General features: G+C 33.8%; 1 protein-coding gene across 3 annotated transcripts in view; it reads left to right on the top strand.

Annotated features, from left to right (window-relative positions):
- The window catches only part of LOC150096246 (afadin-like), a 512,466-nt gene that overhangs the window by 471,457 nt on the left and 16,232 nt on the right, over positions 1–24,777 (top strand). For all 3 annotated transcript variants that reach the window (XM_090409377.1, XM_090409378.1, XM_090409379.1), the window contains one exon: positions 7,570–7,749. In XM_090409377.1, the coding sequence (XP_090265503.1) occupies positions 7,570–7,749 (180 nt within the window). The remainder of the gene's footprint in view (positions 1–7,569; positions 7,750–24,777) is intronic.

The following is a 24,777-nucleotide window of genomic DNA, read 5'->3' on the forward strand; positions in this document are numbered from 1 at the left end:
ATAATGGAATGTAAATTTTGCTGCATATATACATACATAAAAAAATTAATTCGTGTGACTAAAACTAGAACTAAGACCAATGTAAAATATGTTGCATTATTTTTAACATTAACATGACCAGTTTCATCCTAATTATAAGGACTTCTGGTATAAGAAATATTCAAATACATACATACATCATGTATGTAGAATTATGCTTATTCAAAATAGTTTTGTGCATAGATCATAGCTTCAAAACATGCAGATTGTTTAATGCTAGCATTCATGTTTAAATGTACAGTATTTAGCATAATCTTGGCAATTTACTCAGTGTTTCTCTTGTTGCAACAGCAGTGCAAGATTTCTGATGCAGTCCTTTCATCAGAATATGATACAATCTTTACTTTGAAAAGTTTTTATTAGCCTGGAGTTTATCATCTGTGGTGTGACTGCAATAATATGGACAGATGAAAAAATCTTTTAAGCAACAAATTGAAGAGGGATAGAATGTAAGAGATGTGAGGCCACAGCACTAACACTGTGCTTAGACAATCTACACAAATGCATTTTCTAAAGGACTTGGGCAGTCATTATGCCCACATTCTTTGTAATGCATTGGAAATCTTATACTGCTATTATGATGATACTGAGAGAAAAATCTGGGTATCTACTGAGATCATGCTGGAATCTGTACATTAATTTATTAGAATGTTTGCAAACTTATGATCTGCCCACTATGTAAATAGAAGCATTCAAGTGTGCACAACAGCAGGTACAAGTGCACAGTTATTTTAAATAACTAGAATCCTACTTATCATATTTGTTCACACCATATTCTTCTTTTGCTGATTTTAAATCTTCCTCTTTGTATACTTTTGTTTCTACTGAGATTTACTGGCCATCCACTGAGATCATGCTGGAATCTGTAGATTGATCTATTAGAATGTTTCCAAGCTTATGATCCAGTACGTAAACAGAAGCATTCAAGTGTGCACAATAATAGGTATGAGCAGTGATGGCTCGTGGCTTGAAATTGTGTGCAACTTTTGAAATATACATACACACTGTATATGTGTTTGGATAAAATATCAAAATTATGGTAAAAAAATTTTTTTTTTAAATTAAACATGAAAAAATATTGTTTATTATTGATAAAATTATACAGTTTGGTATAATTCAAAATTACTTAAAAATAAAATATATTCTTCTTGTTTTTTTTCATGAAAAAATATTGTTTATTATCAATAAAATTATACAGTTTAGTATAATTCAAATTACTTAAAAACAAAATCCATTCCTTTAATTGTAATTAAAGGAATGGATTTACAATTTTTGGACATTAGAATTAAATCCTTTAATTGTGTAATGTCCAAATATCTAAAAAGCGGATCCAGTGTTGCATTACGCTAATAGCTTGCATCTCACTATGATGTGCATATACTTGCGTGCGTAGCAATATGACATTGTGGCAAACACAGTGCTGCTAACGTCCTTCGCCCTCCTGAGTGCTACAAGATGGATTTTTATTATTTTTTATACAAAATAAAAGAATTGTATAGGATCATTGGTGATAAAATTAAATATTACAAGCAAATAAATAAATTAATAAATATATTTATATATCGAGAAAAATTGGGGGTGGTGCAGTTCCGCAGTGCCTATGCACAAGCTGCCCCTGGTAACTACTATTAATATATTATACAAAAAAGGAAAATTTGTAAGAATTTCATTGTTAATAAAAACTAGAACAATATGATATTCAATATCCTATGCAAAAGGGTATAGGTATGAGTTATTTTGAATAACTAGAATCCTACTTGCCATATTTGTTCACACCATATTCTCCTTTTGCTGTTTGAAGACGATCTAGTTTGCTGAGTGGTTAGCATATCCACTCTCCAACCAAGAGGCTGTGGGTTCTAATCCAGCCATGGGCATGGATGTTTGTGATTGTCCTACTAACTCTGTGTAGAAAGAGAATCTGTGCCCCTACCACTTATTCTAGTAGAAGACTTCACTCCCAAAACCTGGTGAGGTCTGGGAGTGACCATACAGCATCTACAGATGTCAAATAAGATATATGTGAAGTCCCTCATGATTAGGACAACTATTCATGTTGGTTTCATTCATATATATAATAGAAAAAACTTAAATGACTAAAAATCACGAAATGACAAAACTATTTATTATATGAATGTACAACTAGTTCCAAGAAGATGAAAGTCTTCATCAGGTGCCTAACATGAAAAGAGAAATACAAAAAATATACATAGAGAATGATTGTCATAAATTAATTATGTTGCAAATGAATTGCTGACATTTGAAGACATTCTAGATACCATAATATTGTTGCTTATGTTCACACAGTCATGATCTCGTGTATGCCAAAGTTTGGATAGCTGAGGAGTAACAATCAGAGAGGTTATAGTTTAGGTTGGTATTAAGGTGGCCCATATTGAGGACATTTCGGTGGCAAAATTTAAAGCTTTTGTCTGAATGGCTACTCTAAGTGGAATGAGTTTTTGATTACAATCCCCAGTCCATACACTTAAAAGACTATCATTGTAACATGCCTATTCCTTGCAATGCAATGCTGAAACAAACAATCACATGTAAAGATAAGGATGTTATTTTGCCTCTTTTACAAGGCCTTGATAAGACCCTCACTTGGACTATTGTGTGCAGGTCTGGTCTCCTGGTTTTTGTTGTGATTCTGATATATTGGGGAGAGTAGAAAGGAGAGTGTTAAAAATGATATTAGGATTGTGGAATATTGATTATGAAGACAGATTGAGAATTTTTAGCCTGCAGACTCTAGCAAACAGGAGAAAGAGGGGGTGATATGATTGAGACTTAAAAACATACAGGATTTCAATTGATGGAATTTTTCAATTTATGGAGGGTGGGGAAAGGACGAGAAGGCATCCTTGGAAGCTGAAAATGAAAGCCGCCAAGAAGGGTGTGAAGGCTAGATTTTTCTCTCAGAGGGTGGTGCGTGATGGGAATGGATTGCCATTGGATGTTGTGAGTGCAAGCAGTGTGAATGAATTCAAGAATAAGTATGATAGCTGGTGTGTGTGTAGTATGTGGCCTCCTTCAATGAGTCTCTGACTCCCTGGAGGGTCTCTTTTAATAATAATAACTTTACCTTTTTATTATCCCAGCATGTTTTAAATATTCTGTACTGTAGATTCAGGCATTCTAACATCTCAACCTGTTTTAGAATTGCTATGACCGCATTCATGACGTTCAATCACATGAAATTCTGGCTCTAATGTAATAATGAGCTTTTTCTTTTTTGCACTCATAGTGTTTTTATCTGAAGGAATCTTGCTTTTGTCCATTTTGTTCAGGGTACTTCTTAAAATGGTTATAACAAATTACAAAAACTAACCTGCAGTCTAAGTAGTAGCATCTAAAACCCTAATAGTAATTTGGTAACCTGAACTGTGCATTAACTGAATTTTGATTCATATTAAATGCGACCCAGTATCATTGAACATTTCACACTAAATTGAATTTTGCATTATTTGACTCTTGTTAATAGCAACCTTACTGTATATATGGGTATACAGAGAATTTGAAATAGGAAGTGAGCACAGTTTAGTTTTGAAGAAGGTAAAATTGATTATCCTATTGACAAGAAAAGTGTGCAAGAAATTTTTAAAAAGGATTAAAGTTTGAACATCTTTCAGGGGTGAACTGCAGACTCAAAAACACAAATATTATTTTTTAAAAAAAAGTGAGAAAACAAATACAGTGGTAGACTGTGAAGAAAAGAAAAGATTGACTTATTCAACTGGAGGCATGTGCCTTGTCTGCAAATATAGAAAAATCAAAAGAAAAAAGTGTATGGAAAGTAAGTCAGCATGTGCTTTGAGAGAATACAGAGAAAAATGTAAAAAAGCAAAGCAGTTTGGGAAAACTAGCTAAACAGAGATCAAGGAAAGTCTTTGGTAAGAACATAGAAAATTAAAAATCAGGAAGTCAGCAAAATATTCTAAAGGCTGTTGAAAAAACTTAGAAATGAAGGAAAGAGTACTGTATAAGAATCAAAGATGATAACGGTTGCATAAATGAAACAATCAGTTACAGCATGGTGGTAAAAACATTCAAGAGGAATGCAGTCAGGAATACGTATCAATACTTAAGGTAGAAAAAGTCACCAAAATCTGAAATGCAAAAGTAGATAATGTTTCACCAGAAATGCTCAGATATGGAGATATAAAAGTTTTACAGCAGCAGCATTGCTTAATTCAGAAGGTATGGTCAAGTCATTTGAATTCTTGATGGAATAGAACCCATACTACTTATCTATAAGAAGGGAACTAAAACTGAATGAAAATTACAGAGGAATTTCCCTACTGAGTGTTTCTGGTAATATTTATGCAAGTATTCTTGAGAAAAGGTTAAAAAATTGTGGAATGGAAACTTGAAGAAGAGCACATTAGGTTAAGGCCAAATATATGTCAGAATCAAATGTTCACTTTAAGATAAACAGATAGTCAAGAATTCATGGGAATATATCTGTATTTAAAGTTTGTAGATCTTGGAAAGGCATATGACAAGGTTTCAAAAGAAAAACTAGAAAAACTGTTCAAAATGCTTCAGTTATATGGTGTAAATCAAACATTATATCAAGCAGTGCATAGTGTATATCTGAGTTGAAAGTCAGCAATTGAAATTGAAAAGGGTACAGGAAAATGTCTGCAAGGATAGAAAAATCAGAACTCTATAGTGGACTAAGGAAGTTAACGTGGCAGCTGAGGAAAAGAATACTCTCACACCTGATGTTAAATCTGATGTGCAACAAGGATGCATGTTATTTCCACTATTATTCATCTGTATAGATCACATTATCTGAAGGAAAGTGACATCAGAACTGGAGATGTTAATCTCAGCTCTTTACTTTTTATTTATTTTATTCATGTGGGGTCCCCCCCCCCATTCTTCGTTGAGCCCTCCTAATGAGGGATTGAGTACTATATCCTATGACTGTAGCCTGTGTACACGGGGCTGATTTGCCTGTTTGCGAGATGAAAATCCCCAGATAAACTAGGGGAAAAACCCTGCTGTCCATGCCCAAGACCGGCTAACTTGGCTGTGGCTGAGAAAGATCCTTAAACTTCTCGCGTCATCGACGGGAATTGAACCTATGACATTCCTTCCCCAGGCATATGGTTGCGAAGCGCATAGCCAATAATTGCACAGACAGCTCTTTATTATATGCATATGATGTTATATTCCACTTTATATTAGGCTGCAGAATTCCTTAACTAAATTGAATAACTGTTGTAATTAATCTGGTGTAAAAATCAGCAGTTAAAACATAGACTGTGAAAATAGGCAAGAACAATGAAAACATGAACTGCATCTTGAATAGAGAACCTGTAGAACAAATAAAACATTTCGGCTATTTAGGAATAATTTTTGATAAAAATTATAGAAGATGATGGCAAAGCTGATGTGAAAAGAAGTCAGGTTAGTAATTGTGTGTGGAGTAAGAGATAAATTAGTCAAACACTGAACCAGCTGTATACAAGACTGTGTTCAAACTAAATTTAACTTATGGATCTGAAAGATGGATTAGAAATCAAACACTATCAAGGATCATGGATATGGAGGTTTTGAGAAAGATGAGTGAACAGATATCATCAGTAGGAAAAATCATCTTATAAATGAAGATATTGGGAAACAACTTGATAGATAGCATTCAGTATGTGTTAGCAGAGCTAATCTCAGGCTGGTTGATTAAACTGAATGGAAGAGGAAAGGGTAGTGAATCAAGTGTTTTTAGTCAGGTTAGCAAGAAAAAAAAGACCCAGAGAAAAACCAAGATCTAGGTGGATTGATACGTTAAAAAGTGCCTGATGATGACAGATTAATTTTTAGGAAAATTGGCAATATGAAGTAAGTAATGATGTAAACTTTCCATGTATTATTATCATAATATCCTGTACACCTCTCAGGGTACATGTCAGAAATTTGATGATGATAAAGTATGGCTAAAGAGCTTATTAGTTTTAAATCCATGATAATTGTTAGTTCATCTTATGTGTTGTATCTGAACCTTGGAGGTGGGGTGAGAAGGGATTAAAGATGAGTAAACAAATCAGTTGCAGGAAGAAAAAATCAGTAACTATAAAATGACTTTATTTAGATTTATTTGTACATTTTTGTTGGTGGTAAACATGGTTGCAATTGACTCACATACTCTCACCTGATTATATTTACTTAGATTAGCATCCATTTTATTAGACTAAATTTTTTTATGCTGATAATATCTGTCAGAATAAAAATTATATCTAGCAATAAGGGTTTGCTTGTTATAACTGCAAAAGTACAGGGTGTTCGGGATAAATTTGACAGTTTCGTAAGGAAAAAGAAAATCTTCTTTGTATCTATTAAATTTAATGAATTGACAAAAAAACATTACAGGCAGAGTTAATTACAATACTATCAACAAGATTTACTCAAAATAACCACCATTAGCATCGATCACAGCTTCAATTCTGCTTCGGAACCTCGAACAAGCTGATGCTACAGTCTCCCTGGGAAGGGCCGCAAAAACTGTTTTAATTTTATCCATTAACTGGGCTTTTGTATTACTGGAAGTGCGATTGGTGTGTTTTTCAACTGCGCCCCATACAAAATAATCCATGGGGTTAAGGTCTGGGGAGTTTGGAGGCCAAACATTTGGACTGGTGAAGTCGTAGAAATTTTCAGACCACCATTTTTGACTTTTCCCAGAGGTGTGGCAAGTGGCCGAATCCTGCTGCCATACATACGGCCTACCATTGGCTACCCTTGTTATCCAGGGCTTGACTACAGTTAGCAACTCCACGAACAAAGCCCGAATTCCAATGCCAGGGTTCTTCAACACCTGTTCCTGCAGATTTGCGAGGAATTCTGCTGTACGAACGCAATCAGATCGTCTGCTAGGGATCTTTCTTCTTGCTACATCCTCGTAGTCACCATTGCAAGTCTCTAGTTCATGCCTGATTGTTTTTACTGTATTCAGGGAGCATTGGGCAGCAGTCGTAATATCCTTATTTTGATGGCGGGCACGAATCATCATGATACAAGTTATTCTCTTCCATGATTCAGGTGGGTTCCAGCTATCCATCCTTTCTGACATCTTGTATATGAATGAAGAAGGGTCCAAACTTTTAAATGAAGAGAAGTGTGTTAATACATGTAACTTACGGAAAAATATAATTAATTATAAATATGTCAAATTTATCCCGAACACCCTGTACAAATTCTAGAGATTTAAGCAGATATTTGAACTTTTTTAAAATATTGCTTAGGCTGCTCATTTTTCACATTTAATTGACTGATTAATTTAGTGAAAAGAAAATATTGTTACTTGATCAGTAATAACATAAGTATGTGAATATTTAGATGAAATAGTGATATCTCTATGAAGCAGAAACATCGATATCATAATCAGTGTTATGTTAAAGTTGTTTAGTATTGTTTGTAAAAAATTTATTTCACATTACTAAATGTTTATAAAAGATTATTTTTCTAATAGAAATTAGTCAATGTTTGGTGACATTTTAAAATTATATATTCATTTATTTTTAGGATCTTTTAGATAGAGCAGAAAATAGGGAAAGAATGCTTAAAATGCAAGAAGACCTGGAGAGAGCAAGGCAGCGCCGTTTAGAATGGGAACAAGAACAGCAAAAGCAACATTCTGTTCTTTCACCACAAGAAGAATGGAAAAAAAGACAGCAAGAAAAACAAATTAACAATCAATTAGAGGTAAGTTAATGAATATCCTCATGTAAATTGCAAATATCATTATCTGAGATTTTGAAATTAATAATAAATGATTTGCAGTTAAATACATTTACCGAGATATGTTTGTATTTTACGTGATAGAATAAAAATGATTTTTATGCGTTAATGTGAATTTCAGTAATTATATGATAAATTTCTTGTGACTAGACTAATATTTTACTCTAAAAAAAACTAACCAAACTAACCAAATGTATAATTTATGTTGGGAATAACTGACTAAATTTGGAAAATATTGTTATCTGGAGAAGTCCTCTCACAAGAAAAATTTCAGTTTGGAACTTCCTCCACTAAGGCATGAAGTTGAAAGAGCAATTAAACAACTTAACAACAATAAGACCCCAGGTGCAGATGGAATCCCAGCTGAGTTAATTAAGGCCACAGGGAGGATGGAGGGATAAAGTGTTTCATAGATTGATTGTGCAAGGATATGGAAGACAGGATCATGACCTGGAAACTGGAAGAAGTCGGTTTTCATACCACTGCACAAGAAGGGAAATATGAAGGAATGCAAGAACTATAAGTTTAATAGCTCATGCAAGCAAGATTTTATTAATGATCATTCTAAATAAAATTGAGGCCAAAGTTGAGACAGAGATGCCAGAGGAACAAGTGGGTTTTAGGAAAGAGTACCAGATTAGATATTTTGCCTTAGACAGATCATTGAAAGGTATGAAGAATTTAGAATCCATATGGTAATGTGCTTTATAGAATACTCCAAAGCTTTTGACCATGTTCAGCATATGAAATCATGGGAGATAATGAAAATAATGAGTTTTCTGCAACACATTATCAGGTTGATAGCTAACTTGTACAATGAGTACATAGCCACAATAAAAACAGGTGTTGGAGAGAGTTGCCAACCTTTTCCTCCTGACAGGTCAGGAGAACATAGGCAGTATTGCCTATGTTCTTCTCACCTGTTTAGTATCTATGCTGAGGACATTATGCATGTAGCATTGGATGAGCTTAACACAGGAACAGAAATTAGGATAGGTGGCACATTGATCACTAATCTGAGGTATACTGATGATACAGTACTACTTTGTAATGATAAGAAAAAACTAGGATGAATCCTTGACAAAGTTAATGAGATCAGTAAGAACAGAACTTCAACTCAATCCTAGCAAAACAAGTGTACCTTAATGGAGAAAAAATTGTGAAAGTCAACAAGGTTGAGTACTTGGGATCCATTATTAATGTCATAAATTGCTGTTCAGAAGATTAGGAATGACTGAAACGACAGACAAAGACCTGCCTAAAATCTGGAAGGATGGATCTATTTCCACATGAACAAAGTCGAGCATACTAGAGGCTGCTGTTTTTCCAACGGTGGCTTATGATGTGGAACCTAAAAAGACTAATAGGAAAAATGTGTCTTTTTAGATAATAAAAAAGACTACTTATTGACCTAAAAAGTCTAATAGGAAAAGGATAGCTGTTTTTGAGATATAGTGTGTTACAGAAGGCTGTTGAGGATATCATATACTGAAAGGCAGTTAAGTGAATGGGTTTAGAAAAGATAGTGAGCACTTTAAGGCTCCTTAACAATATTGATAGAAGAAAGCTGAAATACTTTGGATACTTGAAAGGGGGATGGTAAATCCTGTTCTATTTTATAGCCGGGTCCAAAACTCTGATCGAAATCCATAGAGTTTCATGGCGAAAAAACTATTGGCAGGCCCAAGTGTAAATGATCACTTGGGTAGTACAACACCAGGGCAACTCCATGCAAAGGTGGAGCAAGCTCCGTCACTAACTTTAATATTCTCTCATAATGTAAAACCCAGCTCCTAAGAGACGTATATATATTGTTTTACATTATGAGAAGAGGTCACTACCCAGACCGGTTTCAACCTTTTTTGAGGTTGAAACTGGTCTGGGTAGATCATAAAGGTTGGCTACCTGATTGTGATAACCATTTTTGTACAAAACTGCATAACTCCATTAACATGATTTGGTTTATGAATCATTTCTTCTTATTGTGATGGTAAAAAATATCAGATATAAATAGCTCAAGTTTGTATCATTTTCATTAGTGGCTAAAATTGTGGAAACCTTTTGGAAAAAGTGTATTTTTGAGGTTTGATGGCTCATAACACCACTTTTTTTTTGGTGTAATACCATAAAATTATCTTAGTAATATACTTTGGATACATTGAAAGGATGGAAGGAGGACTTCTCAAAACAGTAATAGAAGATAAGGTTCCTGAAAAAAAAAGAAAGGAATAGACCCTCAATGAAATGGATGGTGCATCTGCAGTGACTGATCTACAGAGAGTTAAGTACAACAGAGACACTTGATGTGTGGCACATCACCGAGGTATGGAGTGATCATGCAGCATCTGATGTCCAATGAATAGATAGATAGATAGATGGACTAGGGTATCCAATCCACAAAATGATCCATTCCTGAATTTGGAATTAAGTTAAAAAAAAAATGTCAAGAACAAACTTATTGACATCCATTTTCAAAGGGAATACTATTGTCCTTTTCAATAAAACAAACCCTAAAAAATAAATGGAAAGTATTTTCCATAATTGTCGTATTACATGGAATGATGGCATATGTGAAGAAAGGTTGGCTACCTGATTGTGATAACCATTTTTGTACAAAACTGCATAACTCCATTAACATGATTTGGTTTATGAATCATATTTCTTCTTATTGTGATGGTAAAAAATATCAGATATAAATCTAGCTCAAGTTTGTATCATTTTCATTAGTGGCCAAAATTGTGGAAACCTTTTGGAAAAAGTGTATTTTTGAGGTTTGATGGCTCATAACACCACTTTTTTTTTTTTGGTGTAATACCATAAAATTATATATCAGTGGAAAGATCATTTAATTATGATTTACTGCATGTGTGTTATTAGCAATTTGTGTATGGTACCTATGATAAATATTATTAAGAAAGAGGCCTCCAGTGAGTCAGGGACTTATCAAGGAAGGCCACATGCTACATGCACCAGCTATCATACTTATTCTTGAATTCATTCGCCCACATTCATATGTATCCATTTTTCAAAGAAAATTTTAAAAAAAAATAATAATCATATGACAGTATTGAATAATAAAACACATTAACACATTCACACCAGGCACTACACTAGTGGCCAAAATTCTGGAAACCTTTTGGAAAAAGTGTATTTTTGAGGTTTGATAGCTCATAACACCACTTTTTTTTGGTGTAATACCATAAAATTATATATCAATGGAAAGATGATTTAATTAAGAATGTAATGCAACGGAGTTTGTTCAATTATCTGTATTCTATGAAACGTTATAGCCAAATAACCAGAAAAAGAAGCACAACTTGCTTAGGTTGATATGAAGTAGCTCTCCTTCATTTAAATGTAGCCAATGAGCATGAGTGTTTAGAGAGCCAATCAGGTGTCATCTTGTTTTGGCAATGAGCCAATAAAGTCACAGTAGGATTCAGCTATTGATATATATTGGAGCTGAGAGGAAGACATTTGTCAGTGTGTTATGCAATTGCTATCAAGTTGGGTTTTTTTTTTTTTTTTTTTTTTTTTTTTTTTTTTTTTTTTTTTTTTTTTTTTTGTTCTTTCATTTAGTGAGCTTGTAAAACGTAATAAAATTAAAGAAATGATGCAAAGAGTTGATTGGTCACCCAGAAAGCGATGTAAAATAGTACTATTAAGTGAACAAGGCTACAGTTATGAAGAAATTAGAAGAAAAATTGGTGGAAACTTAACCAAAGGTGGCATTTCTAAATTTTTGAAGAGGTATAAGGAGACTCAGTCACTACAAAACCAGACTGGTAAAGGCAGGAAAAGGTACACAACAGCAAGTGATGATAGAAGAATTGAGAGACTGTGTCTACGTGACAGAAGAAAATCATCTGGGTGTATACAAGATGAAATGGCACAATACAATGTGAAGTTGAGTGCAAGGACTGTTTGGCACAGACTGCAGGAATTTGGTCTAAATGCTAGAATTCCACAAAAAAAAAACCATTTTTATCTCTCAAACAAAGGTGGAAAAGATTAAATTGAGCTGAAACCCATGTTAACTGGACAGCGGAACAATGTGACAGTATTATTTGGAGTGATGAGATCAAAATCTCCCTGTTTGGTAGTGATGGCATAAAATACGTAAGGAGAAGAATAGGAGAAAATTTGCATCCTGATTGCATTACACCTACCGTGAAACACCCACTTAGTGTTATGATCTGGGGTTGTATGACATCAAAAGGTGTGGGCAGAATTTGCATGATTAATGGGAATATAAATGCCCAAAAATACATAAATGAAATACTTGAGCCCAAACTGAATTGAAGCCTTCTGCACATGATCTTTTCCAAGATGAAGCATTTATATTTCAACAGGATTCAGCTCCATGTCATGTTGCTGCTGTGTGCAAAAAGTGGTTTCAAAATAATCCTATTCCACTGCTGGAATGGTCTGGGAATAGCCCAAACCTTAACCCAATCTGAAATCTGTGGAGCCGACTAAAGAAACTTGTTAGTCAGAAGCAACCCAGCAATTAAACCCAATTAATAGAAGCAATAATTCAATCTTGGTTTCACATTATAACAGCTGCAGAACTAAAAAACTTGGTTCACTCCATGGGAATGTGTTGTAAGGCCGTAATTAATGCTAAAGGTTACCCAACTAAGTATTAACTCATAATAATTAACTCGTGAGAATTTTTGTATATCTCATTTTTTCTATGTTACACTTTTCTTCTTTATAACTACTTCTAATAAAAAAAATCCTTCATAAAAGTTATTGCATTACATTCTTGATTAAATTATCTTTCCATTGATTTTATGGTATTACTCATAACACCACAAAAAAAAAAAAAGTGGTGTTATGAGCCATCAAACCTCAGAAATACACTTTTTCCAAATGATTTCTACAATTTTGGCCACTAGTGTATATAAATTTGTATCATTCGGTACTCATCCATGGGCTGGAATGCGGCAAATCATTACATGTGCTTTTTAGAGGAACCAAAGTTAAATTAAATAAAAGAAATTTTGCTATTGCCTGTATTTTTACATTTCTAAAGGTGTAGGTAACTGTTTTAATCTGCATTAATCAGATCATTATATGCAGAAGGTTCTTATTAATCATTAATAAGAACCTTCTGCATATGACCAGCACATCTGAGAGAAAGAATAAGCAGGAATATAAATGGAATTATTACAGTGAAATAAATATTCAATAATTCATGGTTGTAGTATTATGAATAATGCAATAAATTAGTCTGGTAGGGAACAAATTACATGTCATTCTATAGATTCTAGTTAGGCATATGTGAATTTCTGAAGGTCTTTTTTTGGGGGGTGGGGGGGTTAACAGGGGGGACTGTTGTTTTTTAAAAAAATAATTACCCAATAATAAATAATTTTTGTATATATCATTAGCCTATTAGCAATTACACAGAGAGAGACAAATCTGTTAAATTATATGATCACATAATTTGTCTGGGCATGGCATCAGAATTTGTAAAATTTTTTGGAAACAACTAGGCAGTCCTTTTATAAAGCATAGACGAATTCATTTTTATGCACTAAAACCAATGCTTATTTGTAATGCAATGAAACTGTATATGGTGAATAAATCTCTCTTTCTGTTCCTCATGCACACATTACCACCCACCATCAAGCTCTATAGATGTAAACAAAGTAAATGTATTATTTATCAGGAAAGGCAGTAAAATATCCTAAAAATTTATTTCAAAATAAGAGGAAAATTTTTTTTCTAAGGATTTTCAATCTCATATCTATTCCTTTCTTTCTTTAACACACACACACAAAACAGATTTCAGAGTTCATTTCCAAGAAATCAAAGAAAAGCCAGCTAATTGTAAAAGATTAGCAAGGCTTACTCTGTTTTTGGAAATCACTTGAAGAATAAAGGATTGTGAAATTTTATGCAAAATCTGTGTTTCAAACTACTGCCAGATTGCAGCACATGTGAAATGTAGCCCACTATGAACATGTTAAATCAAGAGAAACTAAGAACAATAAATGGCTGAAAGATTTTAATAATAACTACTGTTGCCAGTATTAGGTACAAGACAAATCTAATCTGTAATTGTTGTTGCCGCATGTGCTCATAATGATGAGCATCAATTTCAAAAATCTACATTGCTGGCAGTAAACTTTAAAGAAACTTTTAGATTTGTTTCACCTTCACATCATAGACCACTTAATTGTTGTTAAATTTTGAAATGGAGCACATTTTTTTGATCTATCCTCTCATTAATTCTATTTATATTTTAGTGTAAATTGCTTTGATTTTATAGTAAACATTACACAAATCCTTTATAGGGTACCTTGTTTGCTTAATAAAATAATGGGTATTTGTTATCTTTTTAACATATGTTAGATCCTCTGACTCCACTATTTCTCATATCTATTGTCGTGTCATCACTGAACAAAGAAATCGGGGTTTTGACCAAAAAAAGCAAACTAGCCTGAAGGATATACACACAAAACACACTAACCTCAGTTGTGTCAGTCATAATTCAAAAACCCCAAGCCAATCATGAAAAGTGAGTGTATAATTCACTCACGAATTTACACCACAAAAGCACCATTACTATCTTTTTTCACAGGTGATTGTCATTTCCAAGAGTCAGTCTACTCTTCAAAAATTACGGAATTGCCATGACTGGTTAGAATAACTGTATTTTCTTATCAGTAAGAGTTTAATCACAAAATAACCTTATTTCTAAATTGGGCTGATAAAAGCAAATTATACATTCATTGACAGTTCACACTACTATACTATATACATTTTTACTTATGCAGTACGTGAAAAATTTATCTCTTAGCACCTTATTTTATTATTTTTTTGAAGATTCGTAATATGCACTCAGTATCCATATCAACAAAGTAAAATGAGAAAGATAAAAGGTAAAGACAAAATTTTAAATTATTGCTGATTTTCAGGATGACCAAGAAGCATTTGGTATTGGATGCAGACAGAGAAACAAAATTACAGATACAAACAAGCAAATATACTGGCTACCAGTAGGACAAACAGCTGTAGCTGATAAGTAAAAACATAAAAATGTTGCAAAAGTAATAGTAGCAGTAGTATCTGGTGCAATTTTCTCTAGTGCTAGAGCAAAAAAATTTTTCTGAAAATAAAAATGTTATTACTGATTTCATTTAACTTGGAGATAATTCTGGAAAATTAAATGAACTGTACCTTACATTGGCAAGTTAAAACTAAGAATTTTTGATGATCTGAAAGCATTCAAAGAAAATTGCCAGCTTGAATTTTCTGCAAGGATTGGTTCAATAAATTTAAATTAAGGACTAGAATTTATTTAATTGTGAAGCATGATGAGTCACAAAAGTCACTGAGCACTAATAACCAAGTTTGTACAAATTAAGAAGTTAGGACACATTTCTGCTTCAATATTAGTGAAACAGGATTATTATGAAAAAGGATATTATGTATTGCTAATCATTAACACTGTACAACCCAGGCAACCTTACAAAGTTTCTGTTGAGATGATAAAGAACATGTGCCAGTTATCATATGACATTAATCTTGCAGTACTGTCAGATACAGTAATCTACTCTTTATCTGACCTTAAAAACAATGACTCTTCAATTAACCAACCCCTGCATTTCAACTAACTTCTGGTAGAGCAATTGTACTTCAATTATCTAACCATTCAAATATCAGAACTCACTGTTCTGATAATTAAAACGTTGGATGAACGGAAGATTACTGTCATTTCATTTATTATATGTTTCTAATGGTGGGGGGAAAAAAAAGTTTACTTTAAGAAAATTTTGATAAGTTCTTCAGTATTAAGAATGCAGTTGATAGCACTGCAATCAGTGCTGCGTGGAGAAAGAAGTCACCTGAACATTTGACCTGTTTTTGCTGGATTCCAAGAGAAGACACCCAAAATAATGCAGGAAAGAACTATTCAGTTACAAAATTAGTGGGGCTTGGAATTAGATCTCGCTCTCTGCTAGTAAATTGTTGGAGGTATACGTTGAAGAACTTAGTACTGATAATTCGATTCAGGTGAATAAATTCTATAGCTCAGAGAAGCCACCTGATGGTGGTTTCTGTGGAAGCTATTTTTTTGCTACAAGGAAATCTTTGCTTAATGAGTGGAAGGAGACATGCAGCCTACTCTTGATTCCCTTTGCTAAAAGGATTGTGATACCTTCAGGAATTGACACCCCTGTACTTTCCATGCATGCATTATTGTTCTGTATTTACCATATAGGAAAATAGTTAATGACAAATATATAGACCCACTGTATATAGAAATAATGTAAATGTTTTTCTTAGTTGTTGTCAGCATTATGATTATAGTTTATAAGAACTAATATGATAATCTCTTAGATTAAACTTTCCAAGAAATTATATTCTTGTTTTATCCTTTATCCAAGTGTAAGCAAACAGTTTGTGCATGAAATACATTCACGATTAGGCTACTTGTGCATGGAAGCTAATGACTTCACATTAATCCCCTCTGTATCCCATAACGCAAAGTATACACCCTTCTAGACATGTATAATGCTATGCATTATGGGAAGGACTACTACCCATACCATTTTTGACCTTTATTGAGGTCTTATCAGGCTGATTATTGGCTAGCCAGTATGCTTTTGTGAAGCATTTCTAAATTCATTACCTAAATCACCAAAATCATCTGGAATTTTTTGATTGATATATAAGTAAACTTTTGTGGAATCATTATATATATACTGAGTCCAGTATATATATAATGATACAATTATGTAAGTATTGTTTCTCAAGTAAAATGACTAACACTAAACTAATGAGTTAAGGTTTCCTTGGCTTGTTACATCCATGTTTTTGTGCATGACAAAATTTTTGGTAAGAAATTACTATTTAATAACTAGTTTTGTACCACATTTTCATATCCTTCTTAAAAACAAATTGAAAAAAGATATTCACAGAGAGATTTCTGAATTAAGAGCTCTCATTATTTAAATTAAACTTGAACTAGATGTTGAAAATTGTAGCAAGATTGCCGCAGTGTGCTGTAGCTTCTCTTGTAGCCTAATTCATGTAGGTCTTTTATACACTTCGGATCTCTTTTTATGCTGTAGATACGTTCCACAGAAAACCACATATAAAAAATTGCACAAAAAAGCCCTAACTTACATTGAAAAATCAGGGATACGTTCCATAATTTTCTAAAACTGCATAAAACCGAAGCAATGAATTAAAATAAACCTAAAATTGCATAAAAAAAGTTTATGAAAATTCAGGAAAATAAGAATGCCTAAGTTTGTTTTATGGTATGAATGTCAGCAATAAAAAGAAAAAGACTATGAATATAGGCAGAATATTTGAATATGTCAACTGTGTTGTGAATGGAGAACCTGTGGAACAAGTAAAACATTTCAGTTACTTAGGCACGATTTTTAGTGAAGATGGTAAATTAAATATGGAAATAGAGAACAGAATCAACAAAGCTGGTATGGTAGGAAGTCAATTGAATAAATTCATATGGAATAAGAGAGAAATTATTTGCAACACTAAATTAGCTGTATACAAGACAGTGTTCAAACCAGTTTTAACTTATGGATATGAGAGCTGGGTCAGAAGTAAAACACTTGACCAAAGACTAGAGATCGTAGATATGAGAGTCCTGAGAAAGATTATAGGCATGAACACATGGCATCAATGGCAATATCATATTAAAAACGAGGATATTAGGAAAGAACTTGACATTGTCGGCATCCAGGAATGCATTAACAGAGCTAATCTCAGGTGGTATGGTCACTTAAATAGAATGGGTGAGGAAAGATTAGCAAAACGAGTGTTCTCTGCCAGGTTAGCAGGAAAACGACCCAGAGGAAGACCAAGATATAGGTGGATTGATACGGTACAATGTGCCTTAGACGAGAGAAATATAAGATCTGATAATGATAATATTGGAGTCTTGACAAGTAACAGACTGATCATCATCAAATTCCTGCCATGTACCCTCAAGGGGTGTACAGGATATGATAGTACTACATGAAAAAAATTACATCATTACTAACTTCCTATCTACAATTTTCCTCCAAATCAGTCTGTTACTTGTCAAGACTCCAACATTACCAGATCTTATATTTCTATCGTCTAAGGCACTTTGTACCGTATCAATCCACCCATATCTTGGTCTTCCTCTGGGTCGTTTTGCTGCCAACCTGGCAGAGAACACTTGTTTTGCTAATCTTTCTTCGCCCATTCTGTTTAAGTGACCATACCACCTGAGATTAGCTCTGATAACGCATTCCTGGATGCTGACAATGTCAAGTTCTTTCCTAATATCCTCGTTTTTAATATGATATTGCCATTGATGACATCTGTTCACCCTATAATCTTTCTCAGCACTCTCATATCTGCAGTCTTTGGTCAAGTGTTTTACTTCTGACCCAGCTCTCAGATCCATAAGTTTAAACTGGTTTGAACACTGTCTTGTATATAGCTAATTTAGTGTTCCGACTAATTTCTCTCTTATTCCATATGAATTTATTCAATTGACTTCCCACCATACCATCTTCACTAAAAATCGTGCCTAAGTAGCTGAAATGTTTTACTCGTTCCACAGGTTCTCCATTCATAACACAGTTGACATTTTCAATGATTCTGCCTATTTTCATTGTCTTTGTCTTTTTATTGCTGACCTTCATACCATATCTATTACAACAGCTATTCAATTTAGTCAGAGAATCTTGCAGACTTGTAGCGGATTTATTTAGACGTATAACATCATCCGCATAAAGCAAAGAGCTGACATTAACATCTCCAATTTTGATATCAGTTTTAATACCACTTTCCTTCATAATGTGATCCATATAGATAATGAATAACAGAGGGATAATGTACATCCTTGTCTCACACCAGATTTAACATTAAACCATCTTCCTGTACTTCCTTCAATTCTAACTGCTGACTTACAACTCAAATAAAGACTAAGTATTGCTTGATATAATGCCCCATTGACACCATATAACTGTAGCGTATTGAATAGCTTCTCTCTTGGCACCTTGTCATATGCCTTTTCCAAATTGACAAAACTTAAATACAGATCTTTGTTATATTCCCATGATTTCTCCACTATTTGTCGTAAAGTGAAGATCTGATCATGACAACCTCTATTTGGCCTGAATCCAGCTTGTTCTTCACCAAGCTTTTCTTCCACAATTCTTCTCAACCGTTTCTCAAGTATACTTGCATAGATCTTGCCAAGAACACTCAGTACGGAAATACCTCTGTAATTCTCACATTGTTTTATTTCCCTTTTTATATATGGGTACTATTAGAGCTCTACTCCAATCATCTGGAATTCGTCCCTCTGTCCAGGCTTTCTGAACTATCCAGTGCAGCCACTGTAAGACTCTTATACCACCATACTTCAGCATTTCTGGTCGAATATCATCTACTCCTGCTGCCTTTCCACATTTCAAGCCTTTGATGGCTTTTTCTACTTCAAGTATGGATATGTATTCCTGACTGCATGCCTGGTCAGTGTTTTTTATCACTGTGCTGTCATCACTGCTTGTTTCATTTAGCAGTTTTTCAAAGTAATTACTCCATACTTCAAGGATATCTTTTTCTCCCATTTTCATATCACCTTTATCATCTCTAACTCCTTTTACAGCACTCTTTCCTCCATTCCTAAGCTTCTTCAACAACCTCCAGAATATTTTGCCACCTTGATATTTATTTTCTATATTCTTGCCAAAGTCCTCCCATGACTTTTGTTTAGCTAGTTTTACACAGTGTTTAGCATTCTTGCATTTGTCTCTGTATTCTCTAAGAGCACAAGCTGAGTTATTTGACAGTAACAGACTGATTTGGAGGAAAATTGCAGATTGGACGTAGTAATGATGTAAATTTTTCATGTAGTACTAACATATCCTGTACACTCCTTGAGGGTACATGTCAGGAATTTGATGGTGGTGATGAAGTTTGTTTTAAAGCTTTATTCATTTAATTTTATTGAAAGTAACATTTTTTTTTTTTTAACATTTTGTCATCAGAATTATCATCGCTATTAGACAATATTCGGCAACGTTTGCGAACTGGTGCAAAATCACTTTCACACCAGAAGAGATAGTGAGCACATCAGATCTGTATGGTAAAGGCAATGGTTTTTCACAAACAGAATTAGCTTCACCTTCGTTCTGTACTGATTTTTTTCTTCTGACAATGTAATCAGTGATTAAACTTTGCGATGATGATTTCACTAATTTTTTATACAGCTCGCGATATCCAGACATAGAGTTCTTCAGCTCATGTTGGAATTTAAAGGTTCAGAATTTGTATCATTAACAAGAAAATGATTTTCCAATTTATTGCACAGTTCAAGACCTTCTCGAATTATATTTGCAGTGAGGGGGACAAGTTTTTCTTCCACTTCACTATTGTTTTCTGGATCTTCAACGATATCCAATAATATCGTCGCTTAAGTCATTATCCACAAGATGTTTGCATGGTTGCACTGTTTGCAATACATCCAGGCCAAGCTGCTTTCCAGCAAGCATTTAAAGTTTGTGGTCTTATTTCAGCGATAGCAGATGCAACATGATTTAAGCAGTCCAAAATAGAAAATTTTTTCCAAACGTCAGTTACTGTTATTGATTCATTTTCTAATTTATCCAATATAAATTGAAAAGTATGCTTAATGTAATATTGTTTTAAAAGTAGCAATTATGCCTTAATCTAATGGCTGAATAATGCTTGTTGTATTGGGTGGAAAAAACACTACCTGCATTTGGATGTTCTAAATGCAGATGACTTGGTGCATTGTCAACAGTTAATAAAACTTTAAAATAGAGAGCTTTTTGCTTCATGTATGTTTCCGCTTCTGGTACAAAGCAATTATCGAACCATTCAGTAAATACAGCAGTTGTTACCCAGGCCTTTGTATTAGCCATCCAATGTACCAGCAGCTGTTTTAGATCTTTGCCTTTTAGAGCACGTGGTCTTAGAAATCAATTTACTAGGAGGAGTTTCAACATTCGATCTCCTGATGCATTGCTACAAAGTAACAACGTTACTCGATCTTTGGTTGCTTTAAACCCACTTGCTTTTTTCTCAGACTTTGCGAAGTAAGTTCGACTAGGCATTTTCTTCCAAAACAATCCTGTATCGGAAGAAAATGTTAAAAAATTTTGGCTGCTGCTTCATCTCCTTCTGCAACCTCACCTGTAATCTTCACGTTATGAAGTGCATTCTTTTTTAAAAACCCGGTTTACCATCCTTTGCTAGCCGAAAATTCTTTATCAGCCTGGGAAGTGGAAGTAGACGGCTCCAATTGCTTCATCTGTTCATAAAACCGAAGAGCTTTTTCTTTAATTAAATAACCACTTATAGGAATTCCCCTTTGAGTTAATTCTTTAATCCAAATTACGAGCGCTCATTCCGTGTTTTCTAATAAAGCATCTCTTGAGTACGATGATAATTTGACACATAGTCAAATTATCATCGTTTTGTGCCAGAAATGACATATTTTCTTATTCTGCCTTCTTTCTTTTTAATTGCTCTTATAGTAGATTCGCCTAAATTAAAATGTTTACCAATCACCGTAGATCCCTCGCCTTTTGCTAAGCGATCTAAAATTGCAATTTTCATTTCCGAAGATAGTGCTTTTCTTTGGTGCTTTTTTTCTCCATTGGGCCAAATTTAATTCATTATTAATTAATAACACAATCCAACACAATTTTTGCTGACTTTTATATAAGACTTGTATTTTACTAATTTGGGTGCGCTGATTTCAAATATCAAACCCATTTTTCTCTATCATGTCAGGTTTTTCCTCTATGGCATTTTCTTTTTGCTAATTTGTAAGTTTTTGATAGTTTTAAGGAGGCAGTACTATTTAGAGGATCAAAAAAATATATTTTTTAATATTATTTTCTGAGAGTATGTACTTTTAAAAATCTGTTCCTAACTTTTTATCAAGAAATTCGAAAAATTCCCGAAGATATAGCCTATTATTCAAAGCGGTGCGCAGATCAGAATCGGAGCGCTCACTGCTCTCACTTGTTAGTAAATGAATAAATGCGTAAGAACCTGCAACGGCACATACTGGCGCTTTGAATGTGAGAGAGGCCGATAATTAGATACATAACTACTTAACAATATTCATTAAAAATTACAAGAATATTTATAAAAAAAATAACAATTTTACTTACATATGAGTTTCAGGGAATAAATCTTCGTATCTTGCTCCAGTAAGTTTTTTTTCATTTAATCTTGAAGCTAAAAATTCCGATGATTCCTTTGATAGGCCCAAATCTCTTACTAAGTCATTCAATTCCGCTTGAGTAAAACGTTGCGGTCCATAACTAGAAGTTAAATTTTCATTGTCTAAATCAGCATCCAGGTCTTGCTCCTCAAGAACATCTGGCATATCCCGATCATGCTCGTTCTCAAGTAAAGGAAGTCCTTTATAAATTGGCATGGCTATTTCATTGGAATGAGCAACTGGCCGACTTGCTGAGTCGAGATTCGGATACACAATTTTTTCTTATTCTTCTTATTATAACCAGAAGTCTGAACTAAACAAAAATAGCAATCATCTGTGTGATTTTTCGTTTTCACGCCAAATCATTGGAATGCCAAAAGCTAATTTTTGGCGTTTTCCCTTGCTCCACTGTTGTAAATTTTCTACACATGAATTACACACTTTGTTTGGAGCCCATGAATTGTCCTGATCTGCAAGTTTTACGTCAAAGTATGCAAAGTACACTTTCTTAACGAAATCAGTGATATTTGTCCTTTGACTTGGAACAGTAAAGCTGCCACAAATGTAGCAGAAGGAATCTACACTATTGACATATTTTCGAGTAGTAGACATGATGTATTTTCTTCACTGCCGACTAACATGCAATTAACAAGACAAAAAAAACAGAGACTTTATTGAAACGTTATAAGCGCTCATCATACTTTCACGATCTATTAATGATTGACTGATTTCGATCGTTCTTTGTCCGCTATGACGCATATAGCATTCATTTGTTTTAGGCAGTTGTCATCACCTACTTTCATCACCTAAATGTATTAGGTTGGTTATCGGCCTCTCTCGCATTCAAAGCGCCAGTACGTGCCGTTGCAGGTTCTTGCGCATTTATTCGTTTACTAACAAGCAAGAGCGGTGAGCTCTCCGATTCTGATCTGCGCACCGCTTTGAATAATAGGCTATATCTTCGGGAATTTTTCGAATTTCTTGATAAAAAGTTAGGAACAGATTTTTTAAAGTACATACTTTCAGAAAATAATATTAAAAAATCGATTTTTTTGATCCTCTAAATAGTACTGCCTCCTTAAAACTATCAAAAACTTACAAATTAGCAAAAAGAAAATGCCATAGAGGAAAAACCTGATGTGATAGAGAAAAATGGGTTTGATATTTGAAATCAGTGCACCCAAATTAGTAAAAAACAAGTGTCAGATCATAATCATCAGGGAAAAAAATTTTTTTTGTTGACCAGTGTAATTAATGATCAATTATTAATGAATACATTACAAATTAACCAAGGTGTTCCATGAAAATTTCAGGATTTGTGAAGTGTTTCCGTCATAGGAAAAGTTTGGGAAACGCTGGATTGCTCTATTATCGGAATGGATTCTCCTTCTGTTGACATGCGCAGAAGTGTCGAAAGGCCTCGTATCTGTGGGCATGCACCGCATAACTTCAAATCCGCATAAAAAGAGACCTGAGTGTATATGCTGCCCATAGTCGAATAAAGATGCGACCTTGGTTTTTATTACTTTAAATAAGACATATAATTTTTCTTGCTTCCTTAAATCTACCTACATAAATGTTGAATTCTATGAATGGCAATTTAGTGAGTTGCTAGTGTTCTTTAGTGGGGCGAAATGCCATTCCTTATTTTTGTTTTTTTTTCTCCAGATTGCCCTATCTGTCCAACATAACAAATGCCTGAAGTACAGAAGATTTTGTACATACATGGTTATTTAAGAGACAGATGAAGTTGTTTTGATGACCTTAGCATAATGGTTGTTTTTTGTAATGGTTGAAAGACAACTTTTAACTTGTATTGTTTTAATACATTTGCTATTTTATCTGTAACATTTTTAATATTACAGATAAATCACCTTTGTGGTTATCTTGTTGTATGTACTCTGGCATATGTGATTGTCTATTTAAGATGCTATTGATAGTTCTGAGATTATATTCATTTTTAGGTGAATGTCCTTAAGATATGTTATTTCTCTTTTTTTTTTTTATCATCATCACTGGATATTTATTGCAATCGCCCTGTCTTTGAGAGTTTTGATGATGCCTTAATTTTGCACCAGTGATATGCCATTTAGATATTGTCTAGCACTGAGTTTTTTCTGTAATCATAGCAATCTTTCATTTCAAGCCTACAGAAAAAAACTCAGAATCACATCTTGGTAGAGATGTGAATATCTAAGAAGAAAAGGTATCTGTCTTTTCTACTTCTAATGTAAATTGGAATTTTTAATTTAAACCGTTGAGGAAGTCCATTGTTGGGTCATACATCCTGGCTTTGAATCCGCCATCTTGTTGGAACGTTATTCTTATTTAAATTATCCGTTTTCTTTTTTTTTTATTTGTTGGTTGATTACTGATCCAAATATAGAGAAATTTATATTATCCTGCGCCACCCTATATTCAGATTAGTCTATATAATATAGTGGAATCAATCATCAACTAACTTTTGCAATCTTACTTTTCTACAGGCCGAGGTTAATATTATCATTTAAGGCTTCCTCAAGGTCCGATAAACTTTATGAGCAGTGCAATGAAAGAGAATCAGGCAAACACCAAATTGGAATCAATAAAACAAAACATTTAATGCAGGGTTACGTAACATGTACATTAAGTATAACTTTGAAAACAAGATAATGCAAATCAACTTAGTTCAAATACGCATACCAAACATAAAACGTTAGCCATCAGACATCCAGCTGTCAATTTTACATTCTTCCGAATAATTAAAAATGGTTCACACAGTTCAA

Source organism: Typopeltis vanoorti, chromosome 19 (assembly GCF_054136105.1).
Source record: "Typopeltis vanoorti isolate ZY-2024b chromosome 19, IOZ_Tvanoo_1.0, whole genome shotgun sequence".
Taxonomy (NCBI): domain Eukaryota; kingdom Metazoa; phylum Arthropoda; class Arachnida; order Uropygi; family Thelyphonidae; genus Typopeltis; species Typopeltis vanoorti.